General features: G+C 52.4%; 1 protein-coding gene across 1 annotated transcript in view; it reads right to left on the bottom strand.

Annotated features, from left to right (window-relative positions):
* Positions 1-358: 358 nt before the first annotated feature.
* EVC2 (EvC ciliary complex subunit 2) overlaps positions 359-17,092 on the bottom strand; it is a 135,209-nt gene continuing 118,475 nt past the window's right edge. The window contains exons 17-21 of the mRNA XM_047091307.1: positions 10,061-10,275; positions 8,538-8,625; positions 5,857-6,053; positions 3,061-3,162; positions 359-914 (exon numbers count right to left, since the gene is read on the bottom strand). Coding sequence (XP_046947263.1) covers positions 644-914; positions 3,061-3,162; positions 5,857-6,053; positions 8,538-8,625; positions 10,061-10,275 — 873 coding nt within the window. The 3' untranslated portion in view covers positions 359-643. The remainder of the gene's footprint in view (positions 915-3,060; positions 3,163-5,856; positions 6,054-8,537; positions 8,626-10,060; positions 10,276-17,092) is intronic.

The raw sequence follows: 17,092 nt of genomic DNA, 5'->3' as shown, positions 1-17,092 counted from the left end.
GATTCGAGTTGGAGATCGTCTACCCCAGGGCTGGCATGTTTTCCGGCCGCTGGCACGATAGAGGGCAAATCTCTGCTGTTCACGACGTCCAGCCAAGACCCAAGAGGTAATTAAAATAAATGGTTCCTACACGGAGCAAAACCAAGTTCCACCGAGAAGAGCGTTGTGTAATTTATTTTCGAGAGAGTTCTGTGTAATGTATTTTCGAATGTTCCCTTGATAAAAACAGAATATGTAACAAATACAAAATGCAAGCACAGAGAGCCCCCTTGGACACACAGCCCATAAGCGGCCAGGCGGTGCCGGGGTACAACCTGGGGGCTGGGGTCTCCTCCACACCCTCAGAGGGGTAGCGCCACAGTGCTCAAGGCTGGTCCTGTGTCTCGTCACGTCCCTTGTGATGCTAAGGACAGAGAACCTTCTGGAAATTCGGGAGACCAGCTTGAACTGAGTCCTTGAAAGTCATGGATGTTGGGGGTGTTGGTGTCTTATGCATATGCAGTTTCTATCTATGAGTCGTATGCTACAAATGTGTGTGGACGTGGGCATGTACACACACACACACACACACACACACACACACACACACAGGTGCGCAGGAGAAAAAAAATCTGTCTTCAGACTCCAGAGAGCTCCCTTTGGATTAGTCCAGGCCCAAGGCCCAAGTGGCCTTCTTGGCATTCAGAAAGTTCTTCTTCTTTCTCCTGGGAGGAAAATGTAGCGAGATCTCTGGCTCCTTTGGATTTCTGAATATGAAGAGCTTCTCGCCTGTGTTCAACAAATCGATGGCTTCTGCCCCTACGATGGGCACAGCGGCCACTTCTCCGACCGACTCCAGGGACAGGTGTGGCCAGCTTCCTTTTCCAGGCAATGCCGCCCTCTCTCTGAGAGGGGGACATGGCTTCCGCAATATGCTAGAGAAAGAACAGATGATCAGATGTGTTGTTTTTGGCAAGTGGCCCTCCTGAGTGTCCTGATGGAGCTCTCCCCGCCTTGGATCCTTAGGTCCTCAATCAGATGTCGTTTAATTAAGTAATTTAAAAAGTTTTATTTATGTATTTGAGAGAGAGAGAGAGAGACATGCACAAGCGGGGTAGGGAGGGGCAGAGAGAGAGAGGGAGAGACACAATCCCAAGCAGGCTCCATGCTGCCAGTGCAGGGCCCGATGCACGAACCGTGAGACCATGACCTGAGCCAAAATCAAATCAAGGGTCAGTAGCTTAACCGACTGAGCCACCCAGGCACCCCCAATCAGGGGTCATTTTAAAAAAATTTTTTTAATGTTTATTTTTGAAAGAGATAGAGAGAGAGAGCAGGGGAGGGGCAGAAGGAGAGGGAGACACAGAATCCGAAGCAGGCTCCAGGCTCTGAACTGTCAGCACAGGGCCCGACATGGGGCTCAAACCATGAGATCATGACCTGAGCCGAAGTCAGACGCTTAACCGACTGAGTGCCCCCCGATCAGGTGTCATTTTAATGGAAGACTTTCTCCCTGTGATCACGAGACTGCCCCTGAAATTAGCCAAAGCCCGCGGCAAGTGGCATGACTTACAGACGACTCTTCCTGACTCATGATTGAACTTTGCAGGAGTTTTGTGAGCCCGCTGTTATCATGTCACTAGCTTGACATCAGCCCTGGTCAGAGTAGGGATAGCACGGGAACTGGTAAATGGCACAAAGCAGAACCCCACCCTGGCTCTCTCCCCACCAGTCAATTATTCAACATTGACCAGGGCATCATGGCCCGTGAACCTCATACCAAAAGCAAGCTGATGAGATCTGACTGCGAAGGAAGAGTCAGCAGTCAGGCAGACTGTGTCTGAAACAGGAGTTACACTTTTGCGGGGAATGTCCCATAACAGGATTGCTGGAATCCTGTCCATGAGCGGTCCAGGCCCCTAGATCCCTGGATACTCTTGACAACGGCCAGAACTACCACCTAAAGGCCACAGGGTTCTCTCCGTGCCCACGCGGTGCATGACGAGGCCACATCCCTGGGGGTCACCTCCTGGAAGTCACTGACAGGCTTGCCGGCCCTTCTGGGACAGATGTGACAGATGAGGCTCCCTTGCCTCCTGCCTTTGCATCTGGTATGAATCTGAGCAAGGATTCCACCCAGCTCTGTGTGATCCAGTCTCTCCTCCTCCTGCCATGGCTCCCCAGTGCCTCCGGGCAGGGCAAAGGCTGGCGGAATGAGCCGGGGGAGGGGGAGGGAAGTATTCCCCCTGATCTGTACTCACCCCACTTACATCAGTGCAGCCTGGGAGTGCCTTCACTTCCCGTCCTTATCTGGAGGAACTGATTTGCTCCTTCGTGGGGCACTTCATGTTTACACAGCTTGCATTCGATTTTGTTGGCTTGAGCTCAAAACCCTGATCTAAGTTCTATGGGACTAAATTCTGACATCCAGACTATCGACAATTTCTCCAGGATTTTTGTCATGGACAGTTCTTGAAGCTTGGCGTCGGCCCCTTTACCTCAGTCAAGAAATCACGGAAGGGACAGGACTCAGGGTACACACTTCCCTTGGACATCGACCGTTTCCAGAGCACACACTGGATATCGTCACTTTCTACCCTGTTATGAATCCACCTGACCTCACTCTTTCTCTAAAGCTTTTCTAGGAAGAAACACGGGATGTACTTGTTCAATTGGTGGGAGCAATCTAAAACCATCCTGCCCCCAACTTTCCTCTGACATCCAGGTGTGCGGAAACCACAGCTAAAAGAGAAAGGTGCTCTGGAAAAATCACCGGCCTGGAAGCCTAGGGGTTAGCCAGATGGTCCCAAATCCCATGGCCACTGAGTCACTAGTTAAAATAACTACCATCGTTAAAGCGCTAATAAGTGATAAGAGAACGTTCTCTGACAGCTAGAGGCTTATCGTCAGCTCCTTAACTAAGCCCATTGAGTAAAAATTGGAGTCTTTAGGGAAGGAATGTGGGTAGCTTGGAGTCACCCTCCCCCGGGTTACTCGGGGGCCCCTGGCCTCCCTTCCTGCTCACAGGCGCAGCTGGGCGGACCCGCTGCCCAGCCCACCGGAGCAGGTGCCCAGTGTTACCTCTCCTTCCTCTCGCGGGCCCAGAGCATCTTTTCCAATCCTCTGCTTATCAGTTCTCCCCGTAGTCTGCTTTCCAGGGCTTGCCACCAGCTCTGGTGCTTCCTGAAGGCAAGAAAGGAATGTCTTACGTTATCTAGAAAAATAGGCTCCTCCAGTGACCCACAATCCCCAAAAGCATGATGGCACGCCATCCCTCAACGTGACCTTGAGCGGACAGGAAGAACTCATTTTCACGGCTCTGTCTCTCTCTCAAGGCACGCTGATAGAGCACCTTCTCTGGGCAAGACACAATCTCTGTCCCCAGGAGGTTCCCGGTCCGGGGGTCAGAGCCGGGCAACGGGCGACATCAGTCAGGCAGGAGAAGGCTGCCAAGAGGTGGAGACACTTGAGCGGAGTCTGGCGTCCCCACGGAGGGAGCACACAGAGCGTTCGTGGAGGTATGCGTTCTCTGTGCCGACGTATGGACTGCCCATCCCTGGAGGGCATGCTCCACGCGGAACGACTCTGTCTTCCTTACTCTCCCACGGCTACTAGTGCTACAACAGCGGACATGCTAGGGGCTCAGTAGTGTTTTACGAATGTATTAAGAGAGCTGCAATGGCCCGGTGGAAGCTTGGAAGGAGGGCTGCCCAGGGAGCGCTAGTGTCCAGCAGAGGACTGTGATTCTCTGCTGTAGAAAGGACATTGCAGTGTCACACAGGAGAGGGACAGGAGGGAGATGTTGGAGGGCCCTGGGCTCAGGTCAGTTCACTAAAGAACACTGTGGAACTGAGAGTCCTGTCCGTGCTCTGCTCTGGCCCGGCTCCTACTCTGCTTCTGCTGGTGCACACTGCCTGGCTGGGGGTGGAGACAGACCCTCTCCCATGCTGTCGACTCCCCCCTCTCCGGGAGCGAACTCCTGGGCAGAGAAAATGGTCCTCTGAGGGCAGCACCCCAGAGAGCAGGTCTTTCGTACTCTCCTGGTCCTGCCCATCCCGGGACCTGGGGATTCGGCTCTACCTGGATTCTGACAGGTTCCCCCGCCACATGCCTTCTTGCTGAGATCAGTCCATCAGATTTGGTTGCTTGAAACCCAAGACCCTGAACTTGTGACCAAGTACTAGGTGCTCGGGACTCCCTTGACCTCAGAGACAGTGACAAGTGGCCTAGAGCTCCAGAACTGAGTCCAGTTGGCCACGAGGCCAGACAAAGAAATGGCATGCTCTTGTTCCACACTCATGGTGACGGCCGCTCTGGGTTCTCTTGCCTTGTCTATCAGCAATCGCTGTTCACCAGCCTCCCAAACTGAACTGGCTGAAGGTGCAGCCCAGTAGGGTGGCCACATTCAGGTTCGGGGTCACCTCCAATACCTGCCATCTGCATGTCCCTCCCTCTCTGTGCACTGAGAGAAACCACCCTGCGCAGTGCAGCTCTCTGACCACGCCCACACGCGGTCCTTACCAGGCCCCCACCCATCCCTGGCCACACCCACGTCCAGCCCTGACCACGCCCACACGCAACCCTGACCACACCCACACTCAGCACCGCCTTCACCCACTCAGCCCTGACCACGCCCACTCAGCCCTGACCACGCCCACACCCACACTGCCCTGACCACGCCCATACCTAGCCCCTAACTGTTGGGCCCCGCTGCCCTGAGGGGCTCATCTGGCCCCCCGTGGACTCACACCCCTACCCCACAGCTCCTGTCCCCACAGTCCCACCCTGCCTCTCACCCAGCCCTCCTCTTCGCCCTTGGCGGTGCTCCTTCCTTTTTCTGGTTGAGATGGAGGAAAAGACACTGCCCCCTTCTTCAGGAAAATAATGTACATACACGTGGGTGAGCACTTCGGCGGACTCGCGGGTCCTGGCGGAGGAGGCTGGCTTCACCGCCCGGCGCCCAACACTCTTTCCGGGTGCGGCCGCGGCTTTTCTTGCCACCTCGTCCCCCTCAAACTCTGTTCTCCGGCGGCACGGCCGGCTGCTCCCCACACCCCCTCGCTCCACAGCCCTGCTTCCTGCCTTGCCTTCTCAAGAGCCCGTGATGCCCAGACTCACACCTGGCACCTGCTCCCGAAGGGAAGCGTCTATGCAGCGTTGTCCGTAATTGAGCAAAACAGGGGTCCAAACCAAAGCTCCTACGAAGGTGTTTCAAGAACCGTGGAAAGTACGAATTTTAAACTAATAAACAGCAGAGATCATAGTCTAAGGGATCACGATTGTACAGAAGGACGTCTGCACGCGGCCAAGAGAGAAGGCAGTAGGCACCCCTGACTGTGCCATTCGGCTGCGAAGGGGGAGGTAGGTGCCACATACTGGGGTTGCTGCACACTCAGACGTACTCCGACATGTTTCTACACGCTCGCACACACACCCGTGCACACACCAAACGCACTCCTAAAACCCGGCAAGGAAACTGCAAGAAAATGCTAATGGCCCTTTTCTCCAGGTATTAGAACCATGGGTATTTCTTTTCCTTCTTTTTCCTTTGATGCATTTATTTTTACACTTTAATGTGTGTGTGTGTGTGTGTGTGTGTGTGTGTGTGTGTGTGTGGCATTTACGGCTGGGGAAACACCTTAAGATTCTACTTGGAAAATAAATTGGCGATGGAAATAAAAGTCTGGACGAAATACTTAGGCCTACCATGACTTCAAAAGGATTCTCGGCCCCTGGTCTGGGTGTCCTTTGCTCCGTGAGCGATGAAGTGCAGACCGGGAAGGTGTGTGCGTGTCCCGCGCCTGCTTCCTCCCTCCATGTGTTGCCTTCGTGGCATCTCACCCCGTTTTCCAAAAGCAGCCTGGATACCGCACTCACCCCTTCCTGCCCAGGTCGGCCTGCTCCCCACCACCATCATTCTCCGCCGAGTGGTCCGGATGCTTCTGGCTGCCCGAGTCCAGCGCGGCCAGCAGCTCGGCCGGCGAGGCCGTGGGCAGAGCCACACTCAGGAGCCGGCGCAGCGTGCCCCCCGGCACCATCGCCAGCCTGGACAGGTACGACGCCAGTCTCAGCTCCTAGAAGGGTTAACAGGAAGCTTGCACCTCACCGCGCCGACCTTGACGAACAACACGTGCTAACGGATGACGGTCTTAGGACTTTTTGTCCCAGGGAGATAAATATTTTAGCAGCTCAGTCTTGAAAACACATTCCCAAATTCACAGAGCTGTCAAGAAGAATCTATTCGGTCATCAGGACACGTCCAAAACCTCCATCTATCCTCCCAGATGCCCTCAACTCCTGCTCCGCGGCCACGGCTCTGGCCTGCAGTGGGGCCAAGTGGGAATGGTCCCCAATTATGCCATGGCCCACCCCTGGATGGATGCTGCGTGAGAAGAGCCAATCTCCATGAGTCACATCCTGTCGTGCATCTTTCTTTCCAGAACCGACAGAATGCAGAGATGGAGAAGCACTAAGTGGTCGCTGGGGGTTGGGGATGGGCAGGGGCGGGGGGGGGGGAGTGGGAGGGACAAAGGCAGGTCTTTTTGCCGAGGGAATAGTTCTGTATCTTGATTGTGGTGCCGGCTACATGGATCTACATGGGATAAAATGACACAGAACTGGACACTTTGTAATTGATGTCAGTCTCCTGGTTTGATATTATATGAGTTTTGTAAGATGCAGCCATGGGGGGAAACCAGTGAAACGTGGTGGGGGGGGGGTACTAGAGCTCTCTATACTATCTTGGCAATTTCCTACCAATCTAAAATTGTTTCATATCTTTTTTCTAAAGCTTATCTATTTATTCTGAGAGAGAGAGAGAGAGAGAGAGAGAGAGAAAGAGAAAAGCCAAGAGAGACGGAGAGAGAGAATCCCAAGCAGGCTCTGTGCCGTCAGCACAGAGCCCGACTTGGGGCTCGATCTCATGAACCGCGAGATCATGATCGGAGCCAAACTCAAAAGGCGGATGCTTAGCCAACTGAGCCACCCAAGCGCCCCTAAAATTGTGTCAAAATAAAAGGTTAAAAGAGACAGAGTATGGGGTCTGCATTCTGGCAAACCCGAGCTGGCTTCCAGCCCCACGGCACAGACAGGACTATGTGTGTCCTGGAGCAATGCCTTTATTTCTCTCTGTCCTCGGCGTCCTTATTTGTAAAGTGGGGTGACAGGAACCCTTATGGCAGAGGATTCTGTGAGCACAAAATGAGCTGGCGCGTGTAGAACCGTCCCATACTGGGGAGACGCAAACAGCAGCTCCAAACAACGCTGCAGTCCGGGGGACGAAAGTCTGAGGTCACTTCCACTGGGCTACAGTCAGGATGTCAACAGGGCCCCTGCTCAGGCTCTAGGGGGGCCACACGTCTTCTTGCCTCTTCCAGGTTCTAGCTGCCACCCGCCCGCCTTGGCTCACAGCCTTTCCGGCATCTTCACAGTGTGTCCCTCCAACCTCCGCTTCCGTCACTGTCACCCAGCCCTCTCTTCTCACCGTGACTGCTCCTGCCTCCCTCTTACCAGGACCCTTTCCCTCCTTCCTGCATGGATTTCTGTTGTGTATTAGAGAGTGAGCCAGCAGGGGAGGGGCAGAGAGAGAGGGAGACACTGAATCCGAAGCAGGCTCCAGGCTCTGAGTTGTCAGCACAGCGGGGCTCGAGCTCACGAGCCCTGAGATCTAACCTGAGCTGAAGTCGGACGCTTAACCGGCTGAGCCACCCAGGCGCCCCTCGTACACCTTTCATTTATACGCCTTGATTTATTTTCCAGCTCCTGAGAGCAATGGACTTGATCTTTTGTGTTGACTGCCGAAATCTCAGGGTCCAGGATAGTCCCTGGTGCTTATTAGGTGCACAGTGAATACTTATTCAGGAACAAAAGCTCTTCAGAGGATGTCAGGGTCTTTGAAGTTAAGTGGACTCTAAGTCATGCCTTATGTGATGAAGAAAAAAATCCACTTTGTATACAAATGGCTGTGGTCACGCTGGAGCCGCGAGGGGGTAAGGAGATCGGTGAGGAATGCAGGTAGGGTCCCGGCCCCTCCCACAGCACAAGGAAGCCTCCCGCCTCGCTGGGTTGGAGCCCTTCGTGTCTCAGGCGGCATCCCCTTCCCATTTTATTCGCGAAGCAACGAGGTCGTGTCTTGCTTTAAAGAGAATGTGAAGCAGCATGAAATGGGAAGGCTAGAGCATTTAAGGAGAGTGAAACCTGATTTCATGGCCAGCTCTGCTCCTGGTGGTGCCTGCTCTGTGCAGGTCACACTTGTGCCAGACCGAGAAGAGGAGAACAGAATGTCTGGGAGCCCTTTCAGTCTCGGAAAAGCACCTGACCAGGGAGGTCGCGACTACTGTCACCGCTGCTGCCACTGTGCCCGATGGGACGTCCTCGGCCTGCTGGCCCTGGGCCAGGCGCCTGTCATAAATCCATTCAAGCAGTTCCCTGGGCTCCACTGTCACCCCCCCCCCCCCCCCCGCCACCCGTGCTACAGGTGAGGACACGAGCACTCGGAGGAACAGGTGACATGACGCGCTGACAAGGGCTGGCCCAGAACATGGCTAACGGGTGCTCACCTGGCTGTACAGGGTCGTGAAGGTGTCAAACTCCATATTCTCCAGCAAATCTTCGAGCACGACGCTGTGGTCTCGCTCCTCCCTCCAGCTAGAGTGCAGACAAAATCTATGTGAGTCCACTTTAGTTAAAATGTGACCCTAGGAGAAGATCATCTAGTTATTTAAATAACGATCACAAGGGGGGCCTGTGTGGCTGTCGGTTGAGCGTCCGACTTCGGTTCAGGTTATGATCTTGCAGTTCATGGGTTCGAGCCCCACATCAGGCTCTGTGCTGACAGCTCAGAGCCTGGAGCCTGCTTCGGATTCTGTGTCTGCGTCTCTCTCTGCCCCTCCCCCGCTTGCATTCTCTCTCTCGTTCTCTCTCTCTCTCTCAAAAGTAAATAAACATTTAAAAAATCATGAATCTGATCTACATTATATATTTTTAAATATCTATTAAAATAGATGGCCACAAGAGGCTAAACCTCTTCTTGCCTAGAACACTTTGCAAATAACATATTATGGAGGCCCACCAGGACAGAGGGCGCCTCAAGGGGAGAAGTTTTGTGGGAGACTTTTCTGTGGCTCTGCTGGGCCATCTGTGGTCCTACTTGGAAAAGTCTTAAGATTAGCTGTCACGCTCAAGAAAGACCCAGATCTGGGGTCCTAGCCCACCGCGTTCCCTGTGTGGCCATGGACCCAGAACCGTGTTCCTAGCCTGGTCCTGGCTCTGGCCACAGAAGCTGGTGCCACCTTTTCACGTGAGGGTCCCTCTCAGGCTTTCTGACTTCCACACGAGAACTGCACTTTGCTGTTGTGTTTATAGGCAAGCAAAATCGGATAAATTAAAATAACCCAGAATCTCACCACCCACGGGTCACGTCCGTTACAATTTGGTCTGTTTCCTTCTAATTAATTTCTGCCCTGTGCGTTTTCATAAAGGGAATCACACTGTGTCTATAGTTTGCACCCTGTCTTTTCCACATCAACATTCTACTCATGGTGGAAAATGATGAAGCTGTTAAAAAGTTACGTTTCCCAAGAGTTCTTGGCAAAGGCCAATGGTCTGTTAGGGAAGAAGAATGTGAAGTGCAGCCCTAACAAAGACCGGGGTTCTGTCTGTTCCAAAGCAGGATACAAAGGGTTACGTTTACTGTGAGATTGGAGTCTGGCCTGCATTCGCTGTATTGAGTCAGTGTTTGGATAACGCACTGTGGTTACCAACGATGCTGCCACTGGGGGAAGCTGGGGGAAGGGCACACGGCAATTCCCTGCACTATTTCTGCCCCCTTCTTGTGAGTCTATAATTATTTAAAAGTAAAAAGTTCAAAACATATGTTCAGTAAAAACTTCAATGAAACCAAGTATAAGAAGATGTCAGGGACCAAGTGAGCTAAGTTAGCAGCAGGTGTCTGAGCGCTGGAGGATGCCTGACACGGGAGCATGACAGCCCGGGGACCGTGTCCGGCGGAGCTGGGAGGCCGGGTGCCAACCAGGCCTACAGGGGACCGACGCCACACGGTGCCACAGGGCGCTGGGCTCACCTCTGCTGCTGGTGTTCCAGTAACTTCCGGCCCTTGCCCAGGGCTTGCTGCAGGACAGCGGAGACCTGCCGATCGGAATCCGCGTCCTCGGGCTCGTTCAGAAGCCCGGGCCCGTCGCCGGCCCACTGCTGCCGACTGGCCAGTGCCCGCTGCAGCTGCGCGGCCTCCTGGTTCGCCAGCCTGCCCTCCAGCTTCCTCCCCAGCTCCTGGAGCTCCTGTGTGCGCACAGAGGGGTGGCGGTGAGCACAAGGCAAGTGGGCCCGGGGTTATATCCGACCTCCCGGACCCGCGTGACCTGGCCTCCCGCACCCGTCCAGCCACGCAAACGGCACGAATCGACTGCGACGGGACCCCTCACGCCTCCCGGCCTTTGTGCGCACGGCTCCTGACGCCTGTGGGGCCCTCCTCTGCTTGCCTGGCCAATTCTGGGTCTCCTTTCAAGCCCTGACTCAGGAGCACTTCTTCAGTGAAGGGCTCCTGAGGTCCCTTGGAAGATACAGACCCCCCTCTCCTAAGGCGCCCACTCACCTCCCCTGTGCGACGTGCCCGTCACAGACCGAGTGTCTGGGGCCTCTCACAATTCATGTGTTGAAGCCTTAATCCCCATGGGATGGTATTTGGGAGTGGGGCTTTGGGGAGGCATTTGGGTTTAGACATCGTCTAAAGGTAGGGCCCCATGATGGGATTAGTGTCCTAAGAAGTGGAAGGGAGACACCTGAGCCCCTAATCTCTGCCACACGAGGAGTCACTGAGTCTGCCGGCCAGGAAGAAAGCCCCAAGCAGCAGGTGACCGCTGGCACCTTCATCTTGGACTTCCAGCCTCCAGAACCGTGAGAAAAGTGTCTGTTGCCTCAGCCCCCAGGCTATGGTGTGTTGTTATCAGGACCAAGATGCTGCCCCGTGTCTGCAGCCGCCTGAAGTCCCTGCACCTTTCTGTACAGTGTGAACCCCAGAGCGCAGGGCGACGTCCCCACCTCCCTGACTGCAGCACTCAGCACCGTGTCTGGCGGCTGGCACCTGCCGCTGACATACGTGGGGCATCAGCACACATCCGTCCGCCCGGGGGCGAGGCCTGCACGGGGGCACAGCAGCCCAACAGGACCCACAGCATGCTGGGCGCTGTGCTAAGTGCTTCCAGAGATTGGTCTCACCGAGTCCTGTAACGGCCCTATAGAATGCATAGTCTTCTTGGCTTTTTTAATTGTTTAATTTACGTCCAAGTTAGCATATCGTGCAACAATGATTTTAGGAGTAGATTCCTTAATGCCCCTTACCCATTTAGCCCAGCCCCCCAGCCACAACCCCTCCGGCAACCCTCAGTTTGTTTTCCATGTTTATGAGTCTCTTCTGTTTTGTCCCCCTCCCTGTTTTTCTATTATTTTTGTTTCCCTTCCCTTATGTTCATCTGTTTTGTCTCTTAAAGTCCTCATATGAGTGAAGTCATATGATTTTTGTCTTTCTCTGGCTAATTTCACTGAACATAATACCCTCTCGTTCCATCCACGTAGTTGCAAATGGCAAGATTCCATTCTTTTTGATTGCCGAGTAATACTCTGTTGTATATGTATTCCACATTTTCTTTATCCATTCATCCATCGGTGGACATTTGGGCTCTTTCCATACTTTGGCTATTGTCGATAGTGCTGCTATAAACATGGGGGTGCATGTGCCCCTTCGAAACAGCACACCTGTATCCTTTGGATAAATACCTAGTAATGCAATTGCTGGGTCATAGGGTAGTTGTATTTTTAGTTTTTTGAGGAACCTCCATACTGTTTTCCAGAGTGGCTACACCAGCTTGCATTCCCACCAGCAGTGCAACAGAGATCCTCTCTCTCCGCATCCTCGCCAACATCTGTTGTTGCCTGAGTTGTTCATGTTAGCCATCCTGACAGGTGCGAGGTGGTATCTCAGTGTGGTTTTGATCTGTACTTCCCTGATGATGAGTGATGTGGAGCATTTTTTCATGTGTCAGCCATCTGGACGTCTTCCTTGGACAAGTGTCTATTCATGTCTTTTGCCCATTTCTTCACTGGACTATTTGTTTTTTGGGTGTTGAGTTTGATAAGTTCTTTATAGATTTTGGATACTAAGCCTTTATCTTAATGCCATTTGCAAATATATTCACCCATTCTGTCGGTTGCCTTTTAGTTTTGCTGATTGTTTCCTTCTCTGTGCAGAGCTTTTTATTTTGATGAGGTCCCAGTAGTTCATTTGTGCTTTTGTTTCCCTTGCCTCCGGAGACGTGTCGAGTAAGAAGTTGCTGCAGCCGAGGTCAAAGAGGCTTTTGCCTGCTTTCTCCTCGAGGATTTTGATGGCTTCCCGTCTTACATTGAGGTCTTTCATCCATTTTGAGCTTATTTTTGTGTCTGGTGTAAGAAAGTGGTCCAGGTTCATTTTTCTGCATGTCGCTGTCCAGTTTTCCCAGCACCACTTGCTGAAGAGACTGTCTTTATTCCATTGGATATTCTTTCCTGCTTTGTCAAAGATTGGCTGGCCATACGTTTGTGGGTCCATTTCTGAGTTCTCTCTTCTGTTCCATTGATAGGGGGTCTGTTTTTCTGCCATAAGTAATGCATAGTCTTATTTTCCCCATTATGGACAAGGAAATTAAGGCAGACGAGTTAAAGCAAGCTTCTGTTTCATGCAGTAATTAAGTGGCAGAGACAGAATTTGAGGCCAGGCCAGGGGAATCCAGAGTTTGTGTCCTTAATCATCAGCTAATCTGCCTCTCATTGGCCGAACAGAAGAAATCTGCATTCTTAGGCCACCAGAGTCGGATAATCTGGCTACAAGAGACTGTCTACAGCTCAGTGGGTAAGGGGCACAGGGGAGACTGGAAGGTCCCACGACTCGTAGAAGGCAGGCACCTTGAATCCGTTACTCAGCAGACAGGCCAGTGTTCTAAGTGGGGTTGGAGGGTGAGGCTGGGCTTTAGTCCTAAGGGGCCTCGGATGGGTTCCATGAGACAATGGTGGCCCATCATCTTCCTAAAATAAGTGTCAAAGAGTCTGCTTTCCTACTGAGGAGCCAAAGTTTGCATCTAATTTTCAAAAGGTTCTCAAAGCACCCCCCACCCACCCACTTCCAGCTCAGGAATACTCAAGAACTAAGAGAGAAGAAGAAAGGGCCAGAGAGGTAAACCAAAGGCAAAGTGTGGTGAGCACTTGGATTTTGCCCGCCAGGGCCATGGAAGACTATGGACACTTCCGAGGAGGGTCCTCTAACACGCGCAGGTTTCTCATTATGGCCATCCATCTCGTTGCAGCATCCCATATGGAAAGAGAAACCAGCCCAGAGCTTCCAACAGCGTTAATGAGTATCCGACAGTCTGTTGTGTCAGCGCATCTGGAGCCTGGTCCCGGACCAGACTCTCGCTGAGATGCCAGCCCCGGCCACCGCATGGGGAAGGAAGGCTCGAACCCGCCCCTGCCTGTCTCTCCACAGCATGAGTAGAGCACAGAGAGCGCCACACGTGTTTTCCAAGACCGGGTGAGCCCTGGCTGGCCACAGAACGTGAATGGACTGTGTCCTAAAGGTTGTAACTGCCATTGTCCAGTTCTCCCAGAGGCCGGTCCGTCCCCCCAAACGCCTTCCGCCACCCGTCCGCCCACCTGCCACTTTGCACAAATGGAATCCAAGGCTCGGTTCTGGGGCGGTCTTCCCTCATGCCTGCTCTCCTTACTGAAGTTGAATTGCTGAGGGCAGGGAGCACAGGGCCTGGCTGGTAGAAGGAAAAACGGTCAGCATCAGCATCACTGTCTTCATTATTCATAATAGTAATAATGGCAGCAGCACGTACCCGACGCGTACATGGCCAGACTCGATTCGGTACAAGGTAAGAGGGTGCTATCACGCCATTAGAGATAAGGCGGCGGACGCACAGAGAGTATAGGAAAATCTCCTTGAAGGCACAGAGCTGCCTGGGCGCCACGCTGAGGGGTGATGTCACGTTGTTCTGACTCTGGGCCGTACCCCTCAGCTTGGTTTCTCTGGGACCCACTCCACAGGTATCTGCTGAAGGAATGGGGAGATGGATAGACAACGAGATGATAGACTGACAGACACATCCAGGCCCTTCATTGGGCACCGGAGATCAGCAGTGCGTGAGACACGGCCCCCAGACTCTGGGAACTCACAGCCCAGCGCGGGAGACAGCTGTGCAGTTACAGTGACAGGAAACAGACATCATCTGCTATCGCGGAGACTCAGGAGGGAGGACGTGGGAGCACAAAGCTGAAAGAGACCAACTCTGCCCAAGGGAATCACGGGTGGCTTCACAGAGGAGGCAACATATGGCTTGTCTCAGAAGATGGATAGGAGCTTGCAAAGGGGTGAAGAAGCCAGACAGAGGTGATTCAGAGGAACGGAGGCCTGAATGTCTCTCAAGTATGCAGAAGCAACAGAAAGTCCAGAGGTTTGAAACGCGGGGTCCGTCCCCAAGTGGTGGAAATGAGGCATTTATTTATTTATTTATTTATTTATTTAATAAATGTTCACTTACTTATTTTGAGAGAGAGAGAGAGAGAAGAGACAGCACGAGCAGTGGAAGGGCAGAGAGAGGCGGAGTGAGAGAGAATCCCAAGCAGGCTCCACACTGTCAGCATAGAGCCCGATTCGGAGCTCGATCCCACAACCCTGGGACCATGACCTGAGCTGAAAACCAGGAGTCAGAGGCTCAACAGACTGAGCCACCCAGGCACCCTGAGGTGAGGTTTTTAAATACAGAGCTGGGGGTGGGGCTGTCAATGATCGGTTTTATGTTTCAGAGATTCCTTGGCTGCAGGGTAGAGGGGACCAGAGTAGGGAGAGGGAGGGGGGTGCAAACTGATGTGCGTACAGGAGCCGGGCTTTGCGGGAGAAGGGGTAAGCCCTACTTGCCAGCTGCTGGAGCTCGGTGAAATGATGTAACCCTCCTGAGCCTCTAGAATGGGTAGAATGGGTATAAGAGTATCATGGGGTTGGGACACCTGGGTGGCTCAGTCGGTTGAGTGTCCAACTTTGGCTCAGGTCTGCTGTCAGCACAGAGCCCGACGCGGGGCTCGAACCCATGAACCTTGAGATCATGACCTGAGCCAAAGCCCGATGCTTAACCGACTGAGCCACCCAGGTGCCCCAGGAAACATTTTTAAACAATGCATCATGGGATTGACAGAAGGTTCAAACGCTTAACAGGATGCTTTGGACTTAACGAGAGCTCGATTAATGTGAGCGACTTCCCAGTAGTGTTATTTTTCTTTTTCATGTCTAGATTCATGCCAGCAGTGAAGCTGGGCGGCAGACGTCAGAAGTGAGGGAAAGAAAACAGTTCAGGCAGAATCCGCAGACTGGGTGATTGACAGCAAGAGGGCAGTAAGCCAGAGCATGAACAGAGGAAGACACCGGCTTCAGACTTGGAAGAAGGGAAACACAGCAATTTAAGCTACGGTGTGAACTCGGTGGGTACAGTCAGTCCGGGGTCCCATGATCTGTGCCGAGGAAGTCCGTCCTATGCGGACTTGCCCGTTCCGCTGCCTGCCTCCGTGATTCAATTATGCCTCGTGTGTGTTCCCATTTCACAAGATAAGTCTAAATCTTCCATCCAAGGAGGTGCACCTGATACACGATACACTTTTCTTAGGACTCATTTCTTTCACAGCATTTCATGCCATGCTTTTTTTTAAGTCCCCTGAGGGTTTAACAGCTTAGAAGCCCATTCACCAGGGAAAGCGGTTTTGACAGAATGATCCACTGTGGAATGAAAGTCTAATATCTGGAGCCAAACAGCACGTTTGTCTTCCCTCCAAACTCAAATCGAGAAAACGCTGGCATCACATCCATTGTCTTACCACCAACTTCATAATTACATCATCTGACTCAGGACCCGTGGTTCCAATTCGGGATACCCAACTCTTGCAAACACGTTCAAGAATAAGGAAGCTTTGGTGCTTACCCCCAAAGGCTGTGAGATAAACAGAAAATGTAAGCGTCACATCCAACCCAATGACTACAGAAATCAGGATGGTCTCAGATAAAAAGAGCTACCGAGCATCTCAGGGCTGAGTTGACGGGCTGCCCAGGGCACTCAGAAGGAGCAGACACAATGTGAACCGAACACCAGAGGCTCTTCATATCTACTCTGCCCTAATCGATAGACGACCTTGACCTGCCCCTCCTCCAAAGGCTTCGCATCCTTCACCTATAATTCAGGGCCATGCCCATCACCCCTCAGCCATACTTGCTGTGGATTTTGGGTAAATACCCTGTGCAGATTCCCTCCTGTCACTAATTTGCCAAGAAGTTTTTGTCTGTTACGCTGAGACGATCGTGCGAGTTTTTTCTTTTCTCCTTTAATCTGTTAATCTGGCAAACTTTGTAAATGGAGATTTTAAGGTTACACCGACCTTCTATTCCTGGGAAAAACTGAACCTGGCCATGCTGTACTCATTATTTCATGGCCGGCTGGCCTATGCTAATTTTTGTTTACAAACTGTACATCCAAGTTTGCAAGTAAGGGCGAAGGGTTCGTTGTTCTCATACTACCCATGTCTGGTTTCGGTGTAAAGGTTGTCTGAGCTTCACAAAATGAGGAATAGTCCCTATTTTTCTAACACCAGGAATATTGTGTAGATGAGGTGGAAAAGTTTGTTGGAGCTCACCTATAAAACTATAGGGGTAGGTGTATTTTTGAGTGTCTTAGAAGACTTATTAATTACTGAATCAATTTCTTTCATGGCAATAGGATTATAAATAGACTTCTACTTGAGTCAATTTTGATGATTTACACTTTTCTAGAAATTCTTCCATTTTATTTCAGTTTGCAAGTCTATCTACATGAAATCGTTGATAGAGTTTTGTTTTTAAAAACTCTACTTCGGGGCGCCTGGGTGGTGCAGTCGGTTAAGCGTCCGACCTCAGCCAGGTCACGATCTCGCGGTCCGTGAGTTCGAGCCCCGCGTCGGGCTCTGGGCTGATTGCTCAGAGCCTGGAGCCTGTTTCCGATTCTGTGTCTCCCTCTCTCTCTGCCCCTCCCCCGTTCATGCTCTGTCTCTC

The sequence above is a fragment of the Lynx rufus genome, unplaced genomic scaffold, assembly GCF_022079265.1.
Source record: "Lynx rufus isolate CCGP_SWC_20201006 ecotype Redwood Valley unplaced genomic scaffold, mLynRuf1.p SCAF_3, whole genome shotgun sequence".
In the NCBI taxonomy this organism is placed as follows: domain Eukaryota; kingdom Metazoa; phylum Chordata; class Mammalia; order Carnivora; family Felidae; genus Lynx; species Lynx rufus.
The sequence above is the reverse complement of the archived record's forward strand: the minus strand, read 5'-3'. Positions and strand labels throughout refer to the sequence as shown.